Genomic DNA, 20,833 nt, shown 5'->3' with positions numbered 1-20,833 from the left:
TCTCGGCCTATCTACCCGGCACAGGTGTGTGCGGGCACCGGCACGCATGTCCATTTGTGTTATTTTTCCTCGTGCTTTCTGTGTGGATGCATGCGCGTGTCTTTTTTTCCTCTCCATGTGCTGATGTGTGTCCCCTGCCCCACGCCGTCAAGTGTAATAGTAAGCGATGGGATAGCCTGAAGCCTAAACAAGCTTTAGCTCTGGGAGTGGGGGGTCAGTAGTCACTAACTATCTGGCTTGTTTAAACCAGGGAAGGAGGTTGTGGGAAAGGCAAAGGTACACAGTATTTATTATTAAATAGTTCAGGGCTGCTGTTTATGAATGGAGTTGGAAATACTGTTAGGAAAATCAAGTTTGCACATGGAGGATGGTGGAGGAGATTCAGGTGTGATGGTGTTCTACCTGTTGATACTTATGTTGAGATGCTGTATAGGGAAAAGGGTAAATGTATTGTGTCATGGTGGTTCAGAATTAGTCTGGTATAGTTATTTTACTGCAAAAAAATCAGTCTTCCAATGTAGTTTTGAGTAAAATTTAGTCCAAAATGACTATTTATTCTACAGATTAATAGAAAATGCATGGCTAGACAAGTAAAGGCTCTCTTTGGGTGTTTAACTTCCATCACTACTTGTCAGTCTGAGTCACAACATGTTCTTTCCTAAACCTTTGGGGCTGACAGCTAGGTTAATGCTGTCCGAACCCACCCGGCCCCCCCACATCACCCCTGTTGGAGTGCCTTGCATCCTATGCGGAGTGGAATCACTCCATCGAATCCCAAATGGATGTCGGATTATTTGCAAAATATACTGATTTAAAATGTCCATGTCCAAATACATTGTTTATTATGGTTGGTTAAGGACTGATTTACTAGTCAAGTATTAAACACATGACCTGACAAATGATTATGTGAACGCACATGCGTGTTTTGCATCTCCAAATGACTTATGCGATTGTTTATTGATTATAATATTAGAACGAGACAGAAAAAGAATAGTTTTGCCCTTGTCTTTTGCAGCCAACCTGAACAATTGTGACCCCCCTGGACCTCCCCTCCTCTTAAGCGTGTGTACTCTGGCTCTTGTGTCAAACAGAGTTTATCTGATGATTATATGAATGCTAACGAGATACCGCATGATGAAACGTCATGAAATAACAGAAGCAGACATTTGTCAGGAAAAACGACAAAATACACCATTTAATGGCCCCCAATGAGGAAAACCTATGTTTGTCGAGCTGCAGAATTAATGTCAAGCGATAAAAAAGATGTTTGAATGGAGTGGATTGCCGCAGTGAATATATATTTAAAAAAAAAAGTCAGAAGCAATCGCTAGAAGATTAAAATGAGGTTGAAACATGTTGTAAAATAGCAATTAACAGTTGAGAAAAGGTGCTTGTTAACCAATCGATAAGCTCTCAGGCAAAATAGCCATAATTACTAACTACAGTTGTGTTTTATGCTTCTGAAAGTAAAGTTTGGATGATTGGGTGTCATGGAGGACCTGCTGTCTGACCATTTTCACATCTTTAAGTATAATAGCCAATATAAGCACATTGTTTACTCATGGATGGCACTTAGCAGTTTGGTCGTCATGGTTTCCAGTGTTAGAATGCAAGAAAATACCTAGAAAATGTGTTTTTTAAGTGCCCATTCCTACTGTTGAGTTCTGTATGTTGTACCCTGAAGTAGTTTATGCAATGACATTATCCTATACATTGAAATACTTTTTCTGAAGTGCAGTTTGCATTGCTTTCAATGTATTTCCACATTTCTTTATCCTCCGTATAGAACCTATTCATATTTCAAATTATGCAAAGAAAAATCAATTCCTACTTCCCCCCTACCGTGATAAAGTGACATTTAAGTGCAAGTATAAAAGAGAAAAGTAGGCTTACAATTGCATTAGTGGGACTGCATGCTCAAACCTTTAACCATAATATACATCACATGACAGATTTTTACATCGAAATGAGCCTTTTTATGCAAAATCTATTGCTTTTGTAGAAAGAAAACAACAAGAACAAAGCCCAATATTCCTGAGGCGGCAGAATCCAGCATCCCAGTATCGCTGGGATGTAATCAGATGTCACTAAAACGTAACGGCGTGGCTAATAGTGTGCCGCAATAATACATCTACCATAAAAATGAAAAGTGTGCCTTTTCACAAGCAGGGGATACTGGACGATATCAGCATGACGCGTAAAAGATGGAGGAGACACTTACTCTTGTTTGTTGAGGCATCAAATAAATAGACTGGGGGTATAAAAGATGAAAAAGCGTATTGAGGAGGACGACGGGTGCAAGGATAGGTCAATGGCTCCAAAGTAAACAGCCACTACATGTTGTAAAGTAAATGTTTTAAAATAGCTCTTTGGAGATGCTTCAACTCAAGTGCTTTTTGGATTATGATCTATGTTTGCTATCTTTGGGCGGCTGTTAAAACAAACTTCTTTTGACCAGTGGAAAGAACAAATTATATAGTTTACTTTCTTTCTATGGGTTATCATTTTGTGTTTTGTTTTGGGGATTATTTACATTTTTCTGTTATTTATTAGGAGTTTTTTGTTTTTATTTCATTTTTTAGTGTTGTTCTATAATATTTATATTGTTTTTGGTATCCTATTGTTTATGATTAGATAAAATAATTCACTATTTTATGTTTTTCTACATTTTAGTAGATTTTTTTGTTATTTTCTTTATGAAAGAAACCTTATACTTTATTTTATTATTGTAAATATCTACATATTTTTTTCATCTGCAGACTCGTTATGTTTTAGGTCTTACTTCAATTTATACATTTCCTTTGGATTAATTTGAATTTTGATTATTTTTTTGAGGGGGAAACATACAATATTTTACTTTAGGTCACACCCTGCATATTATTTTGTATTGATACCCTGTTTTTTGGCCAAAAAAGAATTAAAACCGCCAAAACCTGGTCGGTTTGAGCAGCTATTTCCTCCAATACAGAGTTGGCTTTGTGGCCCTTTTAGTTATTTTCCTGCTTCTATATCAAACACCACTGCAGGTTCACATCTCTATTGACTTTAATCTTGTGGGATGATTTATTGAAGAACCCCTCACCCACTGGTGGGCTTTTATTGCCATTTCACTCTCCCACAACCAAGCCTAGCTTTGCTCCTCCTTTATTTTTAAATTTAAATGTATTTTCAAATAATGGGGTGGTTTATTTTATGCCTCCAAGGCTTGAATTCAAGAAGCAAACACAAAAATTGCTGTAATCAAACTAGCAGAGATGATTTCCTGGAAAATGCATTTATGTTTGCAGCTATTTTTTTTTCATGGAAACCACTCCTCGCTTCTCTGCGTTTTGCAGATTTCTGAAAGAAAAAAAAATAGTCACAAAACCTAGACTGTTTCTATATGCTTATTTCAATTTTTTGTCATGAATTAGTCAGTTTTTACACTCTCGAATGAGTATTTTGTTGACTTATGTGCCTGTTTTTTTTTGTTTTTGCAGGCTTACTGGGTTCCAGGTGCCTCCACCAGTCACAAGCACTGGGAATGTTTTCTCTTTGAGACTGACAAGCGACTTTGCCGTCTCTGCACACGGCTTCAAGCTCACCTATGAAGGTAAGAATATGTCAGAACACTGTACTACTACTCGAATATGCAGTATTTCTGCACATATTTACCGCAAAACTAAACCCTTCAATATTGACAAGACCTTCTATGCTCTTTGGTCAAGTCAACTTTATTAAAAAAGTATTCAAATATATATATATTTTAATCATTTGAATGTGTTTTACCTCAAAATATAGCTACCATAGTAACCCCTGAGACATTGTGTTCACATTCCAAGATGTCTTTGTCAATGTTTCCTACGTTTCTCCTTTGAGAGACTTGAAGAAAAGTTCTCCAGGAATTTGACATGTTCAGTTTCCAACGTGTCACGGGTGACACTTTAATTCCTTTCACACAGTGAGCAGCTGTCAAGTCTAACCTGCATTGTGAATGATCGTGTCGGGTTATAAAAAGTAGACCAATCTGACCCAAAAGTAGGACTTTTTTCCCAGATGAAACCAGTTTCTGACAAGACGCCATTCATTCGCATGAGCACCAAAATCATTGGGTTCATGGAAACAAACAAAACTACCTAAACAATTAACATGTTATGTAGGGGTAGTCATAATTGTGTCACTTTATTATACTACGTAAAATCGAAGTTGACTTAGTTCAGTTTTAACGTGCAATTTTACATTGGTTTTCTACTTCTACTTATATTTTTTCGAATGAGATTACCACAAATTAACTAAAATGTTTGCCTAAAAATTTAACCCGCCCATTTGACCCATGTACGTAGATAGCAGCCAAAATTCCTCCAAATGGGAACACATCAAAACGAGTAATATGTTGATTGTGCAATGGAAAGTGTTTGGTCTAGCGGAGAACTTCCCAGGGAATCGTCTGAATATTCCTCCGTTGTTTATTTATGCATTTGCCACCATATGCAAGGTCCTATAATGTTCCCGGAGGAGAGCTACACACGTGCGGCATGATTCAACATGGATTATTTTTGGCAGGTTCATTTCCGCAGCATGTAATCCCCCTGTTATCCACACACTGGACATGTTTCAGATATAATTTGGCATTTTAAAATGTTATGTCTGACACTTTGTGTTTCTAGCATGGTCAAAATAATGATAAATCAATGTTTTTAGGGGGAAAATATAGCCTTATTTTCAATCGTACACGTTTATAATATTACAATATATTTTTCTAAATAATTTGAGCCCTCCAAAATACATATAAAGATAAATATTGCAGCCAAAGGTTAGTCTACTATTTGAAATGCTAGAGTAATGTTAATGAAATACCATATTTTCTGGGCTTTAAGTTGCACTTTATTTCATATTTGCGACTGATACTCAAATGCAACCGGTAGTTTAATAGTTTTTTTCCCCCTTTGACCACTTACAGCCCATTTTTTAAGGCTATACTTATAAAAAAAACGTAAATTTTACATAAACAGATTCCTATTTAGCCTGTTCTTTTCTCATTAACTACTTTAGTTTAAAATTAGTTTGTCTTTGGTTTCTGATCAACTAAAAAAAATTGACCTCCCTATGATGCGACTTATACTCCAGTGCCACTTATAGTAAAAAAAAAAATACAATCCTATAATTCTTTGCATCTCCACAGTAGTCATTCAAGATCCAGTCCACATATCCCAAATCCTGACTCGTACTTTGACGCACGGCACTTCAACCGTACGCATAATGAATCATATCGCATCGCTCTCACAGTCGACCTAGCAGATGAGTTGAAATTGTGGTCAAAGAGCACATAGACGCTCTGTATCTGACATCCCCCCGGGTACTGACGCTGTCATGGCGGGTTATCGGGGCATGTGATCAGAGGGCCGCTCTATACCAAGCACCCCAAAGGGTTCTACTTCCTTACCTGGCCTGGAAATGCCTCAGGCACCTTTCTGCCAGGGGAACGAACGTTCCTCCAAGCTGACATGGGGAAGACCCCTCCATTGTCTCCTTGCACACATAGATTCCTGAATATAAAATGATAGCGGCCATTGAAGTCATTGTTGGGTATCTATCTACACAGCAGCACCCTCATGTTCTGCTGTGAAGACCACCATGACATTATTAATTCATATGGCAGCACACATGCACGGGGTATTAATGTGTGTGTGTGTGTGTGTGTGTGTGTGAGAGCCAGAAAGAAAGGGAGTGATGTATTATTTATTATCATGTCAGAGGCGGTTTGATATTGTACTGATGAGAAGGAATCACAGATGATTGCACACACATACACACACACCGTGTTGAAGAATTATTCTTTTTGTTTCCGCTGTCCTCTTTCACCTTGTTCACTTGAGTTAAATTCAATGGAAAAAAATGTTACACTATCCAAACCGTCATTTCATAAGATTCATTTTATTGTATTATTATGTATTGAGCGTGCAGGCATGGTAACGGGCAAAAATCGAAAAATACATCTTTGTCAATTTTTGCATATTTCAAGAATCATTTTTTAAGTAGTGCATTACATTACGAGATTAAAGTTGTCAATTTAATACTTATTTCCTTCACTTGTTTAAAATTGACCTCAAATACATGCTTTTAAAATGTTCTTAGTACCTTTTTATCCCCGTTATATTACTTTGATTTTTGTAGATCTGCCTTTTTTCATTCATAATGTAACTTTAGTTAATTAAGATCCTCTAAGACTAAAAGCTTGATCAGTTCTTCACTTGCAAAACTATTAATATTGAATCTTTTTGTTAGGGAATTTGCATGCGACCTTGCTTTAGAAAACGTGACCAAGTAAATAAAAGTGAATAATACATAAGCAGCGATGATGACCTTCCAGTAATTGAGCATGTAGCCCTGCTTTACTGGCATCCTTGACCTTCTCTGGCTGTTTGTTGTAAAACTTAATTGACAAATTAATGTGATCATATACAAGTGATGGACAAAGGTGAGCGACAGAGTTCCAAGTGGACCTCATAAGAGGCTTTGTCACATTGTCTTGGCTTAGGAACGTGATCTGTGGCCTTTAAAGTCTAATTACTGTTAGTGTGGGCACTTCAGACCATCATAAAACATTCATTAACTTTGTGGACATTTTCTAATTATAATTTTGACGTTAACTACCACACAAGGCCAATGTAACCCTTTGCAAATATACAAACTCCTAATGTAATTGAAAAGTATTACCCTGTATAGAAAAATCCCTCAAAATTCCACCCAAAAAAAAAATTAACTGAACTCAGACCAGCCCAAAACAGCCAAAAACAATAAGATTTACAGAATAAATGATTTGTCTAATTGAAAAAGCAGATAGTTTGACGTCTCTTGCCGTCAAGGACACGCAATGAAGGTAAATGTAGTAACTATACTAACATTCTACTAGTGATAAACTTATTTAGTCAGTTTTTTCCTGTTTATGTTTCATATGTACTGTTAACGGAGGCACTTTTTTATTTGTATCGTATCTTGTACTGACCCGGCCCATCTGTCAAATTTTTAAAGTCAATGTAGCCCCCCCCTGGGCCCAAATGTCTGCCCACCCTTGAGCTAACCCTCTGTAAATATTGATCTACAATGCTCAGATTTTAGAAGGAGTGGCATAAACAAGCTATACATGATGTTGTCCCACAGCTAAAGCGCCATACATATCTTCCACAGCAAGTTTAAGCCTTGTATTATTTCTTCGCTGGCCTCTCCTCTAGTTCCATCCATTTCTTTCATCGCCTATTTTACCGCATTGTTACATGAGGCGCGGCGGCAAACACGCATGAGGCCGTGCACGTCTCCACGAGTGCGGCGTGGGTCATGCATTTCAAATGAGGGAGAAAATGTCAGCACTATCCCTGGAGAGAAAACGGGGGGTGCAAAGCTCTAGATGTCAATGCGGAGGTGTGTGTCCGTAATGGAAATGCATGAACGCCGCATATTTCTCATGTTAATCCCCTCCAGGTGGAAAGTAGACTTTAAAAAGTTATAGTATAAAAATGCAGGATCTGTTTGGTTTGATATAGTTTTGAGTTTCAGCATCAGCAAATCTGTACAGGCAACTCAGATCTAGTCGATGCAGTTTTTGTTAGGCCGTCTTTTTGAAGCATTTTGACGAAAAATGTTCACAGATTACAGGACGATGAAATATGCATGTCTTTTTCAACCACCTCGCTAAAGTTTTAAAACTAAGCGGTGCTGTAATGACAGTATATGTAACAGTTTGACAGAGTAATAATGTCTTTCTAGTAAATGGATCTCGTCTTGACAGGACGCCGATGATGTCTCATGTCTAAAGAAATGATAAAAATCCAATTTGTCTACTAAAGATGAGAAAAACGTCCCCAAAATGTTGCGAAACGTTGTTATCGGTGCGACACCTTGCTATTTAATTAAAGTGTAGAAAGCGGCACAAAAAGAGTTTTGAGTCCGATGATGTGTTGACCTCACGTCTCATTGATGTTCACTATTTTTTCAATCAATGTGAACGTGTATATGATTTATTACTGTCAAGGGCGGTAATATTAGTAACATACTCGTAACTTGCTTATTTTTAAACTGTCAAGGCTAGATTTTTTCTTAGTTTTTTTTAATATTGTTCGATAGAAATCATTGATAGATGGATGGACCAAGACGTAATATGTCCATGCTTGGACAACATCATAACTTGAATGTTTGCAAATATAACTTGACTTTACTTTGAGTCACTTTGAGTCACAATCACACTTAAATGTCACCATACTGACATTTTTTGAGTCATTCTTTACCCCCGTTGACTTATTTCACTGGCGTCATATCCAAGGAGATTAAATATAAAACCCTTCCATTCAAAATTCAGCCATGAAAGCTCTAAATATAGAATATGATTGCACTTTTGACCTATGAATGTAATGTTTATCACTTTTACAGAATGTAGGATTGCGAGCATGTATTAGTTACTCAAAAATTCTGCTGTAACGTGAATTTTAATAAGTCACACTGCAGTAACAGATAGAGATGATGCGATAATAGTGTTAGCTCACAGACGAGTACCGTATTTCCTCTAATAGCGGCGCCTACTTTAACCGACATTGACAGAGTTGTATGATGTCTTAACTGTAGGAAAATTGTTTCTTAAAGATGCAACATACAATAGCTTCTATAACAAAGCAGCTGGTGTCAAACTTAAAATAAACATGAGCCTCCTCGTGACTCCAATCATTACTTGGAACAAGTAGTATGAAAATAACCTTGGGCTAGAGCCATATGCTACTTCACCAAGACAATATCTGATCACAAATACAGTGCTGTTCCAGTAAAATTCCATGTACTAAACCATCATTTTGTAACATTAATACATAGATCACCATCCTTGTAGATATCTTGCAAGCAAAAGCTATTACTTGAAGATCCGGTTAAAGCTTTTACCAAACTCCAGCAGACATCTACGGGTAAAAAAACGCAAACAGCATCTCTGGACGTACTACTTAGTGATTCATACATCACTTAGCCACATTAACCTTGGATAGATCTTGTCTGTATGCTTGCTGTGACTTCTTTGGAGGACAAGTCAAAAGAGCCATCTGAAATAGCTCCTGAAGGGTACAGAATGTGATAGTGACAATTGTAGACTCTAAAGTGGGGAACACATTGAAATACATAAGAAAGGCAGTAAGGGTGCACACGTGTGTAGTAGGCAAAGAATGTCCTGTGCTATTGATCAACCCTCAAGGGCCATATTCATTTACTTAGCCGTGTTCAATGTCAGACACAGTGTCAGATCTTTTGGAAGTTCCTTTCTCTTGGTCTCCCTAACTCTCCGTGGTGGTCAGTCTCCTAATAGATATTGATCCAGTTTTAGGGGCGTACTGTAGTTTTCGATGTGCCTTGGCCCAACTGGTCTGCCTCTGCACTCTGACTGTGAAGCGACGCCATCTTTCCAGATGGCTCGCCTCTCAAACTGCGTGTGTGTGCATGTCGCACACAACGATTTCCTATTGGTCGCCGGCACCCTCCCTCTGGGCCTAACGACCCGTTATTGATCGTGCCAATTAGCATTCGCGCCTTTTAATTAATACTAGAGCCTGATATTCAGGGGTTGCATGTGAGCTATTTGAATTCAAGCCAAGGTGAATACAGGAAACATGCTCTTTTATTTCCTTTTATGAAAAGCCGTTTGGGCATTTGTTCTTGTTATTTTTTTACCTCCTACAACTGTACACCCAATGTATCAATTCTGTTTGCGCTAAATGACCTCAAGCTCACTTTGCTGGAGCATAACTGTATTAAATTGACTCAGTAAAGTGCTCAAAACACAATTAGATTCCTAAAAACTAAAGAACAAATGCGCCTTATAACCAGCTATGCCTATTGTATTAAAATAGGCTCATTCATTAATCCTGTTGCTAAATTCTAATGCACTATACAGTCCAAATAATACACTTAAACAACCGTAAACACTGTGTAAACATTGGGCCCAACATTGCGGCTAATTTTGGGGGGCACTCGAGCCTGTTCATCACCACAAACAATATCGAAAAGGGTGCATCGATGATATTGATCCCCGAAACACACACTTTTTTACTTGTACACACACTTGGGTTTATTACACACACATTCACTGCACGGCAAACTGGAGGTGAAGGGCTTCTAATTGGGCCGTCTCGTAGATCCGTGCGAGCGGTCCGATGCTTGTCATTATGTTCTCATTCACTTACAGAAAAGGGGGGAATCAAATGGAAGCCAATTGCGTGGTCTCGCTTGGCGAAAATTGGCTAATTGCGTTGGTTGCGAAAAGATCGACTCGTTCCCAGCCGTCACTCAGATGTCGTTTAATAGTTTTTCGGAAATATGATTGTAGGATTGCCTGTCACTCGCCCTCTATTATTGATTCGTGTCCAGTTATTTTCAGCAGGTGGCATCCACCTGTCGTAATTCGGTTTGCAATTACAATGGTAATGAGGTCGAGTAGTAGTATTTTCTCGGTGTAGAAGTATTTGATTTGTACGTTTGTGATAATATACCTCTTTCTTACTAAATAGTACTATTATCGGATTAGATATATATATTTTTTTTAGGTTTTTTTCAGTTGTATATTGGATTAGAATGTCTATTTAATCCATTCTTAGTCAATATTGTTCATATTAACCATTTAAATATTTTAAAAAAACATAGTTTATGATAATTGCATGACTTATTTAAACATTTTCATGTTCAAATGTAACTTCTATATTATTTGCAGCAAAATACAAACATTAGAGTCTTGGTTAAAGTGAAATTTAAACAGTAAATACTTTTGTATGATCTAATCCAAATGCCTTTTAGTTATTTTATTTTATTTTTGGAGTTTTTTTCATTCTTTGACACTATTATACAATTTTACCAAGTTTATTTGCCTGCAAATGTGGTTTTCTTAGCAGAAGTGGAACATACCAGAGATGCTTAACCTAAGAAAACATAGTTACCATCAATTATGGATCCATTTACTTTTGTATCCTAGTCTATAGATAAATATCGCACACTTTGATTGACGGGAAGAGTCTTGGAGGTCACAAAAGGTCGGGTGCTCGTGAAAACCTGTGGAAGTGAGAAGGAGTGCTTTTGAACTTGATGCATGGTGGGATGAGAAGGCAGTGAAAGCATATGGGGGGGGGGGGGAGGGCTGGAGGGGCCAAGCCTCTGGAGTGGAAATGTGCCAGTGTGTTTTAATATATTCCAGTTGACTGAGGTATTTCTGTAGGATGCACCTTAAACCTTTGACAAACCCCCAAAAAGTCGGATGTAAGGTGCAAATATGGCTAACTTTTTAAAAGGAGTATAGAGCTCAAAGGTTTTTGGTTTCAATGTAGTTTTTACAGCGTGGATACAAATATGAACCTTGACATATTCAGGTTTTATCTTTTGCGTGCCTTTTTTTCTTTTTTTTAGCTCAATATTTGCCAGAGTTTTTATAAGCACTGCATCAAAATAGATAGGAATCCATTGTAAGGGCATATTGCTTGTAAAAAAAAGTTTTATATTTAATAAGAATACGGTTTCATCCATTTGAAACATCACATTACAAAATAAGTGATCTTCCGCAATGTGGATTTAACGCACCTTTATTTCCTGCAAGAATATCGAGGCAAAGATCATTCAGGTTAGGAAATGAAACCCCTCATTTGAATACTCCTTTAAATCTGAAAGATTTTCCGTAAAAACACTTCCTAATGGATTTTGAGCCAGATTCATCCCTCACACAAGTTTAAATGGATCTTCCATGCATTCTTTGTGCTTTTCTTTGCATATCTGTTCAGTTGAGACGAAAAAAAAGTCAACTCATCTTTAATCCAAGTTACTGCTGAGAAAGGAGTAAAACTTCTCAAGTCATTGAATTCCCTGGTGTTCTTTTTCATGTCACACATCACATTAAAACCTTGGAAAAGCAATCGGCACCATTTTTGATTTCCTCCATCCTATCCTGAATATCTTAACCCTGTCCTTCCCCTAAATAACTGTAATTGCTTACCCAGGGAGAAGTAAAAGTCCAGGTAAATGCTTATCGGAGTTTGCGTGTTGGGGTTACCCAAGTGTAGCCAGGCCACTCTGCAGTACGTGCGTGTGACGAATGCCGATCACTCTACAGATGGGCCATAAAAGCAGCAGCTTGTAATGAAGCAACTGAGCCCGGGATGATGGTTATGGCGGACCAGAAGGGTCCGCAGGGGGGAGAGGAAGAGGAGAGGCGAGATGGAAAGACCCAGCCAGTAATTAGGGGGGAAGAAAAGGTGAGGATAAATAATTGAGGGCGCCCGGCAGTAAACCAGCGCCAAAGAGTCTGGCGGCTGCGTAAAGTGTCATGATGGAACCATGACATGTTGATACATTTAGACAGATAAATCAAAGATAGTGAGTTTATTCCGCAATGTAGATTTATACAGTGACCATTCACTTGAAGTGTTTTTTTTTTGTGGTTTTTGTGTAGTTGCTAGGACATGGGTGGGCAAATTTTTTGGCCCGGGGGGGCCACATTGACTTTAAAAATGTGACAGATGGGCATGGGTCAGCACAAGATATGATACATATAAAAAAGTGCATCCGTTAACAGTACAACAGGTAATTACAGTTTGTGTATTTTGGAGTTAGACCTGAGAGAATGTTGTAGGAAAAAAAATACGAATAAAGACTTAAAGATATTAGAAGATATGCAATGTAGAGAGGCAACAAGGGAGAGAGGGAAATTAATGAAAAAGCGATAAAAGGAATGTGTGTGTGTACTATTTAATGTGTTCGTGATTGGACAACAAACTAGCACAAGTATCCTGACACCCCTACGCAAAATCAATAGGCTAACAGGTTGCTCACTCCAATGATGGATGACCCGGCATCTGTTTTTGTTGGGAAATAAAATGGTGATAGTCCTAAGTGAAGGCATTCCAGTGTTAAAAATAGGAAAAAACTCATAGGAAAAGCTTGGATGTTAACTAATTGCAAAGTATGTTCATTTTATTTTATTTTTTAGTAGTTTGTCTCCAACTGCAACTCGTTTGGAGGGAAGTTTATCTTCCTATTAAGTGGATTACATTCCTATTTTCTTCCTTCCAAAAAAGTTTGAATTCTGGCAGTCCTTATTTGTGAAGTAATTGATATTGTTCATATCAAGGAAGCTTTTTTTTGGCAACAATAATGATGCATCTTGGCGCTAAATGATGGAAGTAGAAGTCATTAATTTACACGATGACATCCAATCCGTGCTAACATGTATTACTTTGCAATCAGACATCTGTTAAATGGATATACACTTTCATAACAATAAACAAAACATACATTCATTTAATACATCCCCATTGTGCAAATGCTTTACACCAATTGTTAATCATCATTAGGCAGGCTTCAAAATTAAAACTACACTATCTTTAACTAAAGCCCAAAACAAAATATCATCCTGCTTGCCATTCTCACTACGTCAAATTCCGACTCGGCCATTCTAGTCTTGTTTGCCGCAACGTATTTGCATCAAAAGGACGCCCCTGGCTGTGAGTGCTTGGGTGATAAGTACAAGCCATACGCTTTAACCACTCAGCTAACCCCAAAAGAGAGTTTCAGAAATCACCAAGCATCCTCTTTTCTTTCCCCCAACAAAACCCATCTGTCTGCCTCCAAGTCGCCGCTTCAATCACCAGCCCCTCTCCTCCTCCTCCTTCCTCACCCCCCCCCCCCATCACCCAACCTCCCTAAATCCTATCTGTCTGCACACTTTCATCATTGTATCAATCACACTGAAAGTGTAAAAGCAGAGCTGCTCCCCATTCTCCCATCAGCCTCCTACTTTATGGCTCATAGCATCAACCCTCCCTTTTCCCCTTCTGCTGCGCTCTCCCTGATGCGTATAGTATACAGTAAGTGTGTATATACAGTACACATCTGTTAGCACCATATGAAACTTTGAGAGGAACCTCATTAACTTTAAACTCAGGGCAAAGATGCTCATCATTCACATTAGATTTGGGTATCGTTAGATTTTTTTTTTTTTTTGGTCTCTCTTTTTTAGGGTTTTTCAATTCTATGTAGAGATGTTATATAGGATGATGGAATCAGGTTACAAAAATTGGATTGGAATTGGGATGGATTTTTATTGCTGCTAATGGCTGTTAAATTTGACTTGATCAGGTTTTCAAGTGGAAATAGTTTGATTGCTATAATAGTAAATGGAAGGGAATTCATTAAGGGGAACAAAGACAATTTGGTTATGTTTTTAGGATTTTTGTGCGGGTTAAATATTTTTATCATGTGCTTTAGATCCCATGATGTTTTGGGCAAGTGGTTGTAGTTTTTTAATTTTGTTTATTTCTAACATACTAACCAATGTTAATTGATGAAAATGCTTGACTTGATTTCAGTTGAAGTAAACATATTTTTTCTTGCTACTTTTACTTTCCTAAAAATAGTGTTTTGTTTTGTAAATGCAAAAATCCAACTTAACCACAGTAAAATACTGCTAGTAAAATATTTTTCGTCATCGCAAGTGGCCGTACCACAATGTCAAAGTTCAAAAAAACCAAGTAAATCTACCCACTACTGCAATCTAAGTTGTTTATCTAGCAACCAATTGGACCTACTTTTCCCTCCTTTTCATTCCCTTTCCATTTTCCCTTCTTGATGACATCTGACATCTCTGACTTGCATTGAGGGTCTCGACTTTTTATAATGCTGCCTTTTCTCGGGAGACCATTTGCTTTCAACATGTCTTGCACCTTGACAGAGTTGAAATACTTGTCAAGGGATGAAGAAGAAGAAGAGTCAGTTCCGTCCCAGCGCTTGCGCTTTTCCCCCCTTGGCGACTGCCTTGAAAAACTTCAAGAACATCCCTTGGCATCGGGCCGCTTCGACCGCAGAGCGCGCAAATGCTCTCGCAGGACGCGGTCGGTTTTTGCTGGCAGAACCGGCGCGTTACACGCCGTTGCCACATGGAGGGAAACATCTGCTCGTTCTGTTAGCAGACTGAGAAAAAGATCACTTCCCTCATCAGAACAATCAGGATGAAATTGCTACTTACCTTTATAATCTCACCACAAACCAGCAGGCATTTAAACCTGTTAAGTTTAATTTCTTCTCTTATTACGTTCCCCCTATTTTTGCATCTCAGCACATACGTGTTGCATGAAACTAACTGATGGAAATTCTCGAGTTGACTCATTCCTTGGCCTGTTAATTTGTTACGTCTTTTACGCCAGGTCCGCTCTCCTCCATGTTCCTCTCCGGTCGTAAACCACTTGCTAATTGAAATCTATAAGCTTTCCGCTGGGATACATTGTGCTCGTATAGGATCGTAAATCTGCAGCCGTAGAGATGCTTTACCCACTTAAACGCCGTCCTTCTCTCTCTCTCTCCCTACAGAGCTCCAAAGTACATCCTGCGGGAATCCCGGCGTCCCGCCTAAAGCAGTTCTAAGCAACGGCGGGCGCTTCGCCGTGGGGGAAAGCGTAGGCTACAGCTGCGTATCTGGCTACGTCCTGGATGGGCACGCCACGCTTACCTGCGTGCTCAATGCCGGGAACACGGCCGTGTGGGACTTCCCCGCGCCCGTATGTCGAGGTACAAGCCGCCTGGCATGCTTGTGTTTGTGAATGCATGAATTGTAATTTGAAATTCCTGCCAGATGCATGATGAGTGTGAGTCTTTGGATATGTGTGTGGTTGGATGTTGGATTATTTTTACCTCAATCACCTATTCCGCCATTTTTAGTACACAAAAATCATCATTTTGTTTGTTCCTATACCAATTGCGATTGTTTGATAGTTGTTGTTTCATTGTTTTTTTAATTTATTGGGGGAAAATAAGCAATTATATCTACCAACCCCTTAAAAATTACACTATATCCCTCATCATAATCCCTGAACTCTTATCTTCCTAGTCCTAAATGTTGACCTATGACCCCCAGACCTCCTGATTCCCCATTATTGACCCTTAACCCGAAATCTCAGACTTCAGGCAGCCTAATGAGGAAAGCCCATTTATATTTAACTTCACTCACAACACTACACAAAGAGTGAGATGCCTATAGGTGACCAGTTAAAACACATTCAACATAAAAATCCAATAATATCTAATACTTACAAAAATAGCTAAATAGGGCGCCAATACCGATATTGGGTCTCAATATAGATTAAAACGCTAAATGGCTAGAGTTGTAGTATGCTAGATTTCCCTATTCAAAATAAATCCCATTGATTTGATGTGAAATGATAAGCCTACTAACCCATAACCAAGTTTTGCCAACACAAAGCAAGTGTCACTTACAAACAAAACCTCTTTGCAATGTGATCAAATGCGACTCTCAATGACTGAAAGGCGTCAAACCAAAAGCTCTGAATGAGTCACCATACAGCGCTTTGACACAAGTGGGACCCAAAGGCGGTTTCCGTGACAGAATCACAGCATGAAACACATTCCTATCCCCTTTTACCACATTGGCCAACCCCACCTTTCCTCCAAAATGAATCCAACTAATTGCTGGCATTCATCTGAGAACACAGTGGGTGTCAATCAAAATAGATGTGTTACTAGTCTCAGTGTTTTTTTACTGCAATAGCGGGAGGTCCGGCAGAGTTTCATGATCAAAGACAACAAACTGCAAAAAAAAAAAAAAAAAACGTCGCTGCTGGCGGAACCGCTTGAACTTGACAAACACGTACAAAGTGTGTCATACTCTCGCTGTTGGCCCTCTTGTAATTTAAAAGAAAAATTAAATGCTATACAAAGTGGTTTAAAAATTGGAATCCCTAAATGAATTGACAGTGGCTCACATGTCTTACTCTGAAGTATACTCGTTTTTTTGTTGTTGTACAGAAGTAGTCGTATTTGTGATTATTAGTATTTGAACAGTATTTCAAGTCATGGGAAAGGGACATGCTGGGAGGCTGGAAAAGCCACTTGTCATTGGCGGATTAGTAATGTCTCTGTCACTCTTGTCAGGGGGGGCTAAGAGGGGTTAAGCCATCACTGTGAACGTTGGGGCAGCATTTCAAAATGTTGACACGAACTAAATTGAAGTGCAACCCGGGTTAGTCCTTTCAGAGGAAAAAGTATCAAAGCACAGTTGACACAGTTCAAGGTATGATTTGCTATCAAATCTACTACATAGTTAATAAATACTTACTTGAAGTCATTAGAATCAGTCACTATTATCTTCTCAATGTGGGCTTTAGGACTGCAGCACTTCTCATTAGTGAGTTTTTTTACATTATACTGCCGTTTCTATAAAGTCCAACTCTTGTTCTGGCTGCGGATGCGGTTGCCATGGCGCCGGCTGCTAATGAGATGATATGTGGCAGCTGGATTCCTTTCACACAACCTGTTCATCAAATGGACACTTGCAACCTGCTGCTTCTTCTACATTTTTCCCACTTTTACTTGAGTGTCACAATTGTGGATGGAAGAAATAATATTGAATGTCTTTGTCATGAAGTAGAATGCAATTTAAAGCTTGTACGTTTACAAGACATATTCAGATAGAAGGATGGAACATAAATACTGGATCTTAAGTATTACTTTTCATAAAATAAGGCATAAACATAGTCATCTACAATCATTTTGCAAGCTAAAACAGTAGTTCAAACTGACTAGTGTGTCTTGTAAACATGTTGTTTGTTTATTCAAAAAGACATTTAGGGTATTTTGTTGTTTGCGCGCACCCAACCGAAGGTAATAGAATAAATAAAGAAGTGATATTAACAGTTTAAGGTCACTCTAAAAAATATCGCTTAACATCCTTGGAATCAAAGATAAATATGAAAAGTCTTTGAATTTCTCTATTATTTTAAGACAAGCTCCAAATATCATTCAATTCCTTTTTCCCGCAACATAAACTCCCTATAATAAGACTTTCACCTGTCCACTATTTGTACAAATACGCCAAAACAAACTACTAATTTGTCAATTTACCCGTTATGTATCTTTGGAGTAAAGAATATGCTATTGTGACTGTTTTTACATTTTTTTTTAATATATAAATATTCTTATTTATGTCGCAGGTAGATAGCGAACCAAGTTCATTTATAAGAACAATTTAAGTGCCTGTGCAATTGTGTTGAGAAGTCCATTATTCACAATAATCACAGTGGCTTCCTCCCTTCCTTTTCCATCTTCTCGCCTCGTCTGCCGCAGATCAATGTAGTGTCTTGTAGTGACACTTGAAGTGGTCTTATCTCTCCCCTGCAGACCTGCTCACTGCTTTCTACTCCTCAACCACTACGCACACTGTTCTCATCCCACCACACACACGCGCACACGCCGTACACATATTTTGTTTCTCAGCTCATCCGTTCTAATAGTCTTCGCCTCTCGTTACCGACACACGGCGGATGCTGTCTCAACAATCGTAACGTTGAGATTAAGCTCTCTGGATCCCATAATTATCTAGGAAGTTAAACATATTGACCTGGAATGTGTGTTTCTTTCAATGAATTTGACCCAGAGAATAATATAGTTCATGCTTTTAAAGAAAAGTTTAGCTAGACTCGCTGTGAAAGCACTTTTTTTAGGGCGTGAGATAGTCACTTTAGGCCAATGAGAATTGGTAGTGGGCGATATATAATGAAACATAGACCATTTTTAAAGATGATCTTGAAATATAACACTATATAAAACTCACAATCCATAACATTAACATTGGAAAGCTTGTTAAATGAATAATCAAATTTATTCTATATAATATAAAATGATGCAAATTTTCTTCCCTCTCCATTAAGAGCCTATCAAGTGTTGATTTGATCCAAAAATACTGTTCAAATTGTTAATCTTAGTGAGAAAAGTGCACATGTTAACAAATTTGAAGTAAAATGTATTAGATTTTTATTTTTCAAATTTTTCATAATACGTGGAAGTGAATAATTGCTTTTAAAAAAACTTTTTAACAGTCCATGTGTGAAAAACAACATTGTGAATACTTTTACAAAAATATTAACACTATTAGGACATTTTTGCAAGACTTAAAACACAAAAAAGAACCCAAACTTGGTTAGTTTCTTTTTTGTAAAACTCTATTTGACTCCATTTTGCAGTGCTGTGTGCAGAAGGCTGATGTCAGGTGTGCTTTGCTTAATTCTAATGTGATTGGATTATAAAAATGTGTTTACCACGATGGTTCCTTCCCGCGTCGGGTTTGCTGACGCTGCACCGGAATGCGGACAACACACACACTCTCACACACACAATGTTTTGATTCGCGCTGTAACACAAAAACTCACTCACATGCAAGCTCAAGCAGAGTATACGTAGTAGCCCTGCTGGAGTCAGCAGGGACTCATTTAGCTGCTAAATGATTCAGGATGTTCACTCTCCATGTGTGTGTGTATCTAGTGTGAATACAAATGTGTGTGGAGGCAGTCACAAGGCAAGGACAACACAATAATGTGATGAGAATTAAGACTATTTCACTAAGGGAAAATTGGATTTTGTTGAGTGAAGAATCAAGTTTAAAGGTCTACTATCACTTCAGGCGCGGTGGTGCTTTGTTGAATTCGATAGATTGGATTCAGGCTGTCGCTCTTTAAATTCTGAATTGGAATTTTACTTTTATTTACATCTGACCAAGCGCCGAGCCGAGTGAATTGAGTACAATTGCTATTGTTGCTTGTAATAGAGTGGAGAGGCCTAATTTAAGATATTTACCATTCAGTAGATGCCCGAGATGTGATGTTAATTAATGTTAATCTTGCTCCCTTGCGCCATGTTATGTTAATTTAGTCTCTGGTTTGAACTTGTATGTTAAAGCCTCTACGGAACAGTGTTTTTCAGCATTTAATTCCTGCTATGACCCATTTTTAATTTGCACTCTGACTCGTCACACCAAAAAGAGCACACATTTCAACTAGTATTGTACTCATTGGTTTCAACTATGCAGAGGCAAACATGCATTATTTTTCCTGGATATGCATGAGGCTTGATCATTCATTTTTGTATACTCTTTGACAAGATTATGTTATTTAAACAGTGCATAAAAATAGGACTTTATGGTTAGGTTTGTTTTTTGGGTTGAATGAAGGTATGAAAGTATGAAGAAAATGTCAGAAGACAAGTGTATCAGGCCTTAGAATAACAAAAACGGACATAAAAATGGCCCAAATTTATATTTGCCTTCATTTCACGTCCAGCATTTATCTGGTTTTCTGTATACATAATGAAAACATGGAAACTTTTTGACAAAATAACAATTGAGGCCACGTTAGCTGACTCCTCTACAAATATGAAGCCATAAAAATAGAGACATTCTGATAGGATTCACACAGAAGAAAGATAAGGGGTAACATGAAGGGCGTTGGTGAAGCGCTGAAATGGAAAAGTTACTATTCACTGATAGTGGAAGAAACTTTTTTTTACATTCAGCAGAGTAAATAGCTGCTAAAATCATGACGGCATCCAAAAACAGTGAGAACATGAAATAGTAATTAATTTAGAACCATTGACAAGTATGTGTTTGTGTAAAAAAATAATTTTAGCAGGTATATGTGGCCGTATGTGGCTCGCGGGCCGTAGTTTACCCATGTCTGGACTAGACAGATAAATTACACTTAATTGCTAATCATGTCATTGAGTTTGGGTCTATTTTTAATAGCCAGTCGTCCAAAGAATTCGGAATAAGTCCGTTCCTCAAGGTCAGATCTTGACCAGACGTCTTATATGTGATGTCTGATGTCAATCTCCTAATCTAGCCACTTCCCTCTTAAAGACATTAAGCACTAATTTGTCGCACATTACATATTTAGGAAGTGACACTGCTCTTTTTGTAGTTGCGAAACGGCTGCCTGCCTCCCCTGCAGCACACCTCTGTGCCTTTTAAAAATGTGTGACAGTTTAATGCTCACTAAGCGTGTCTGGCCTG

The 20,833-nt window shown here is 38.2% G+C and overlaps 1 protein-coding gene across 1 annotated transcript in view; it reads left to right on the top strand.

The window, feature by feature from the left end:
- LOC144214730 (CUB and sushi domain-containing protein 3-like) overlaps window positions 1-20,833 on the top strand; it is a 170,253-nt gene that overhangs the window by 50,353 nt on the left and 99,067 nt on the right. Inside the window, exons 3-4 of the mRNA XM_077743354.1 lie at window positions 3,480-3,592; window positions 15,349-15,546. Coding sequence (XP_077599480.1) covers window positions 3,480-3,592; window positions 15,349-15,546 — 311 coding nt within the window. The remainder of the gene's footprint in view (window positions 1-3,479; window positions 3,593-15,348; window positions 15,547-20,833) is intronic.

Source organism: Stigmatopora nigra, chromosome 21 (assembly GCF_051989575.1).
Source record: "Stigmatopora nigra isolate UIUO_SnigA chromosome 21, RoL_Snig_1.1, whole genome shotgun sequence".
Lineage (NCBI taxonomy): Eukaryota > Metazoa > Chordata > Actinopteri > Syngnathiformes > Syngnathidae > Stigmatopora > Stigmatopora nigra.
Note: the sequence above shows the minus strand (reverse complement) of the source record. Positions and strands in the feature narration are given on the sequence as shown.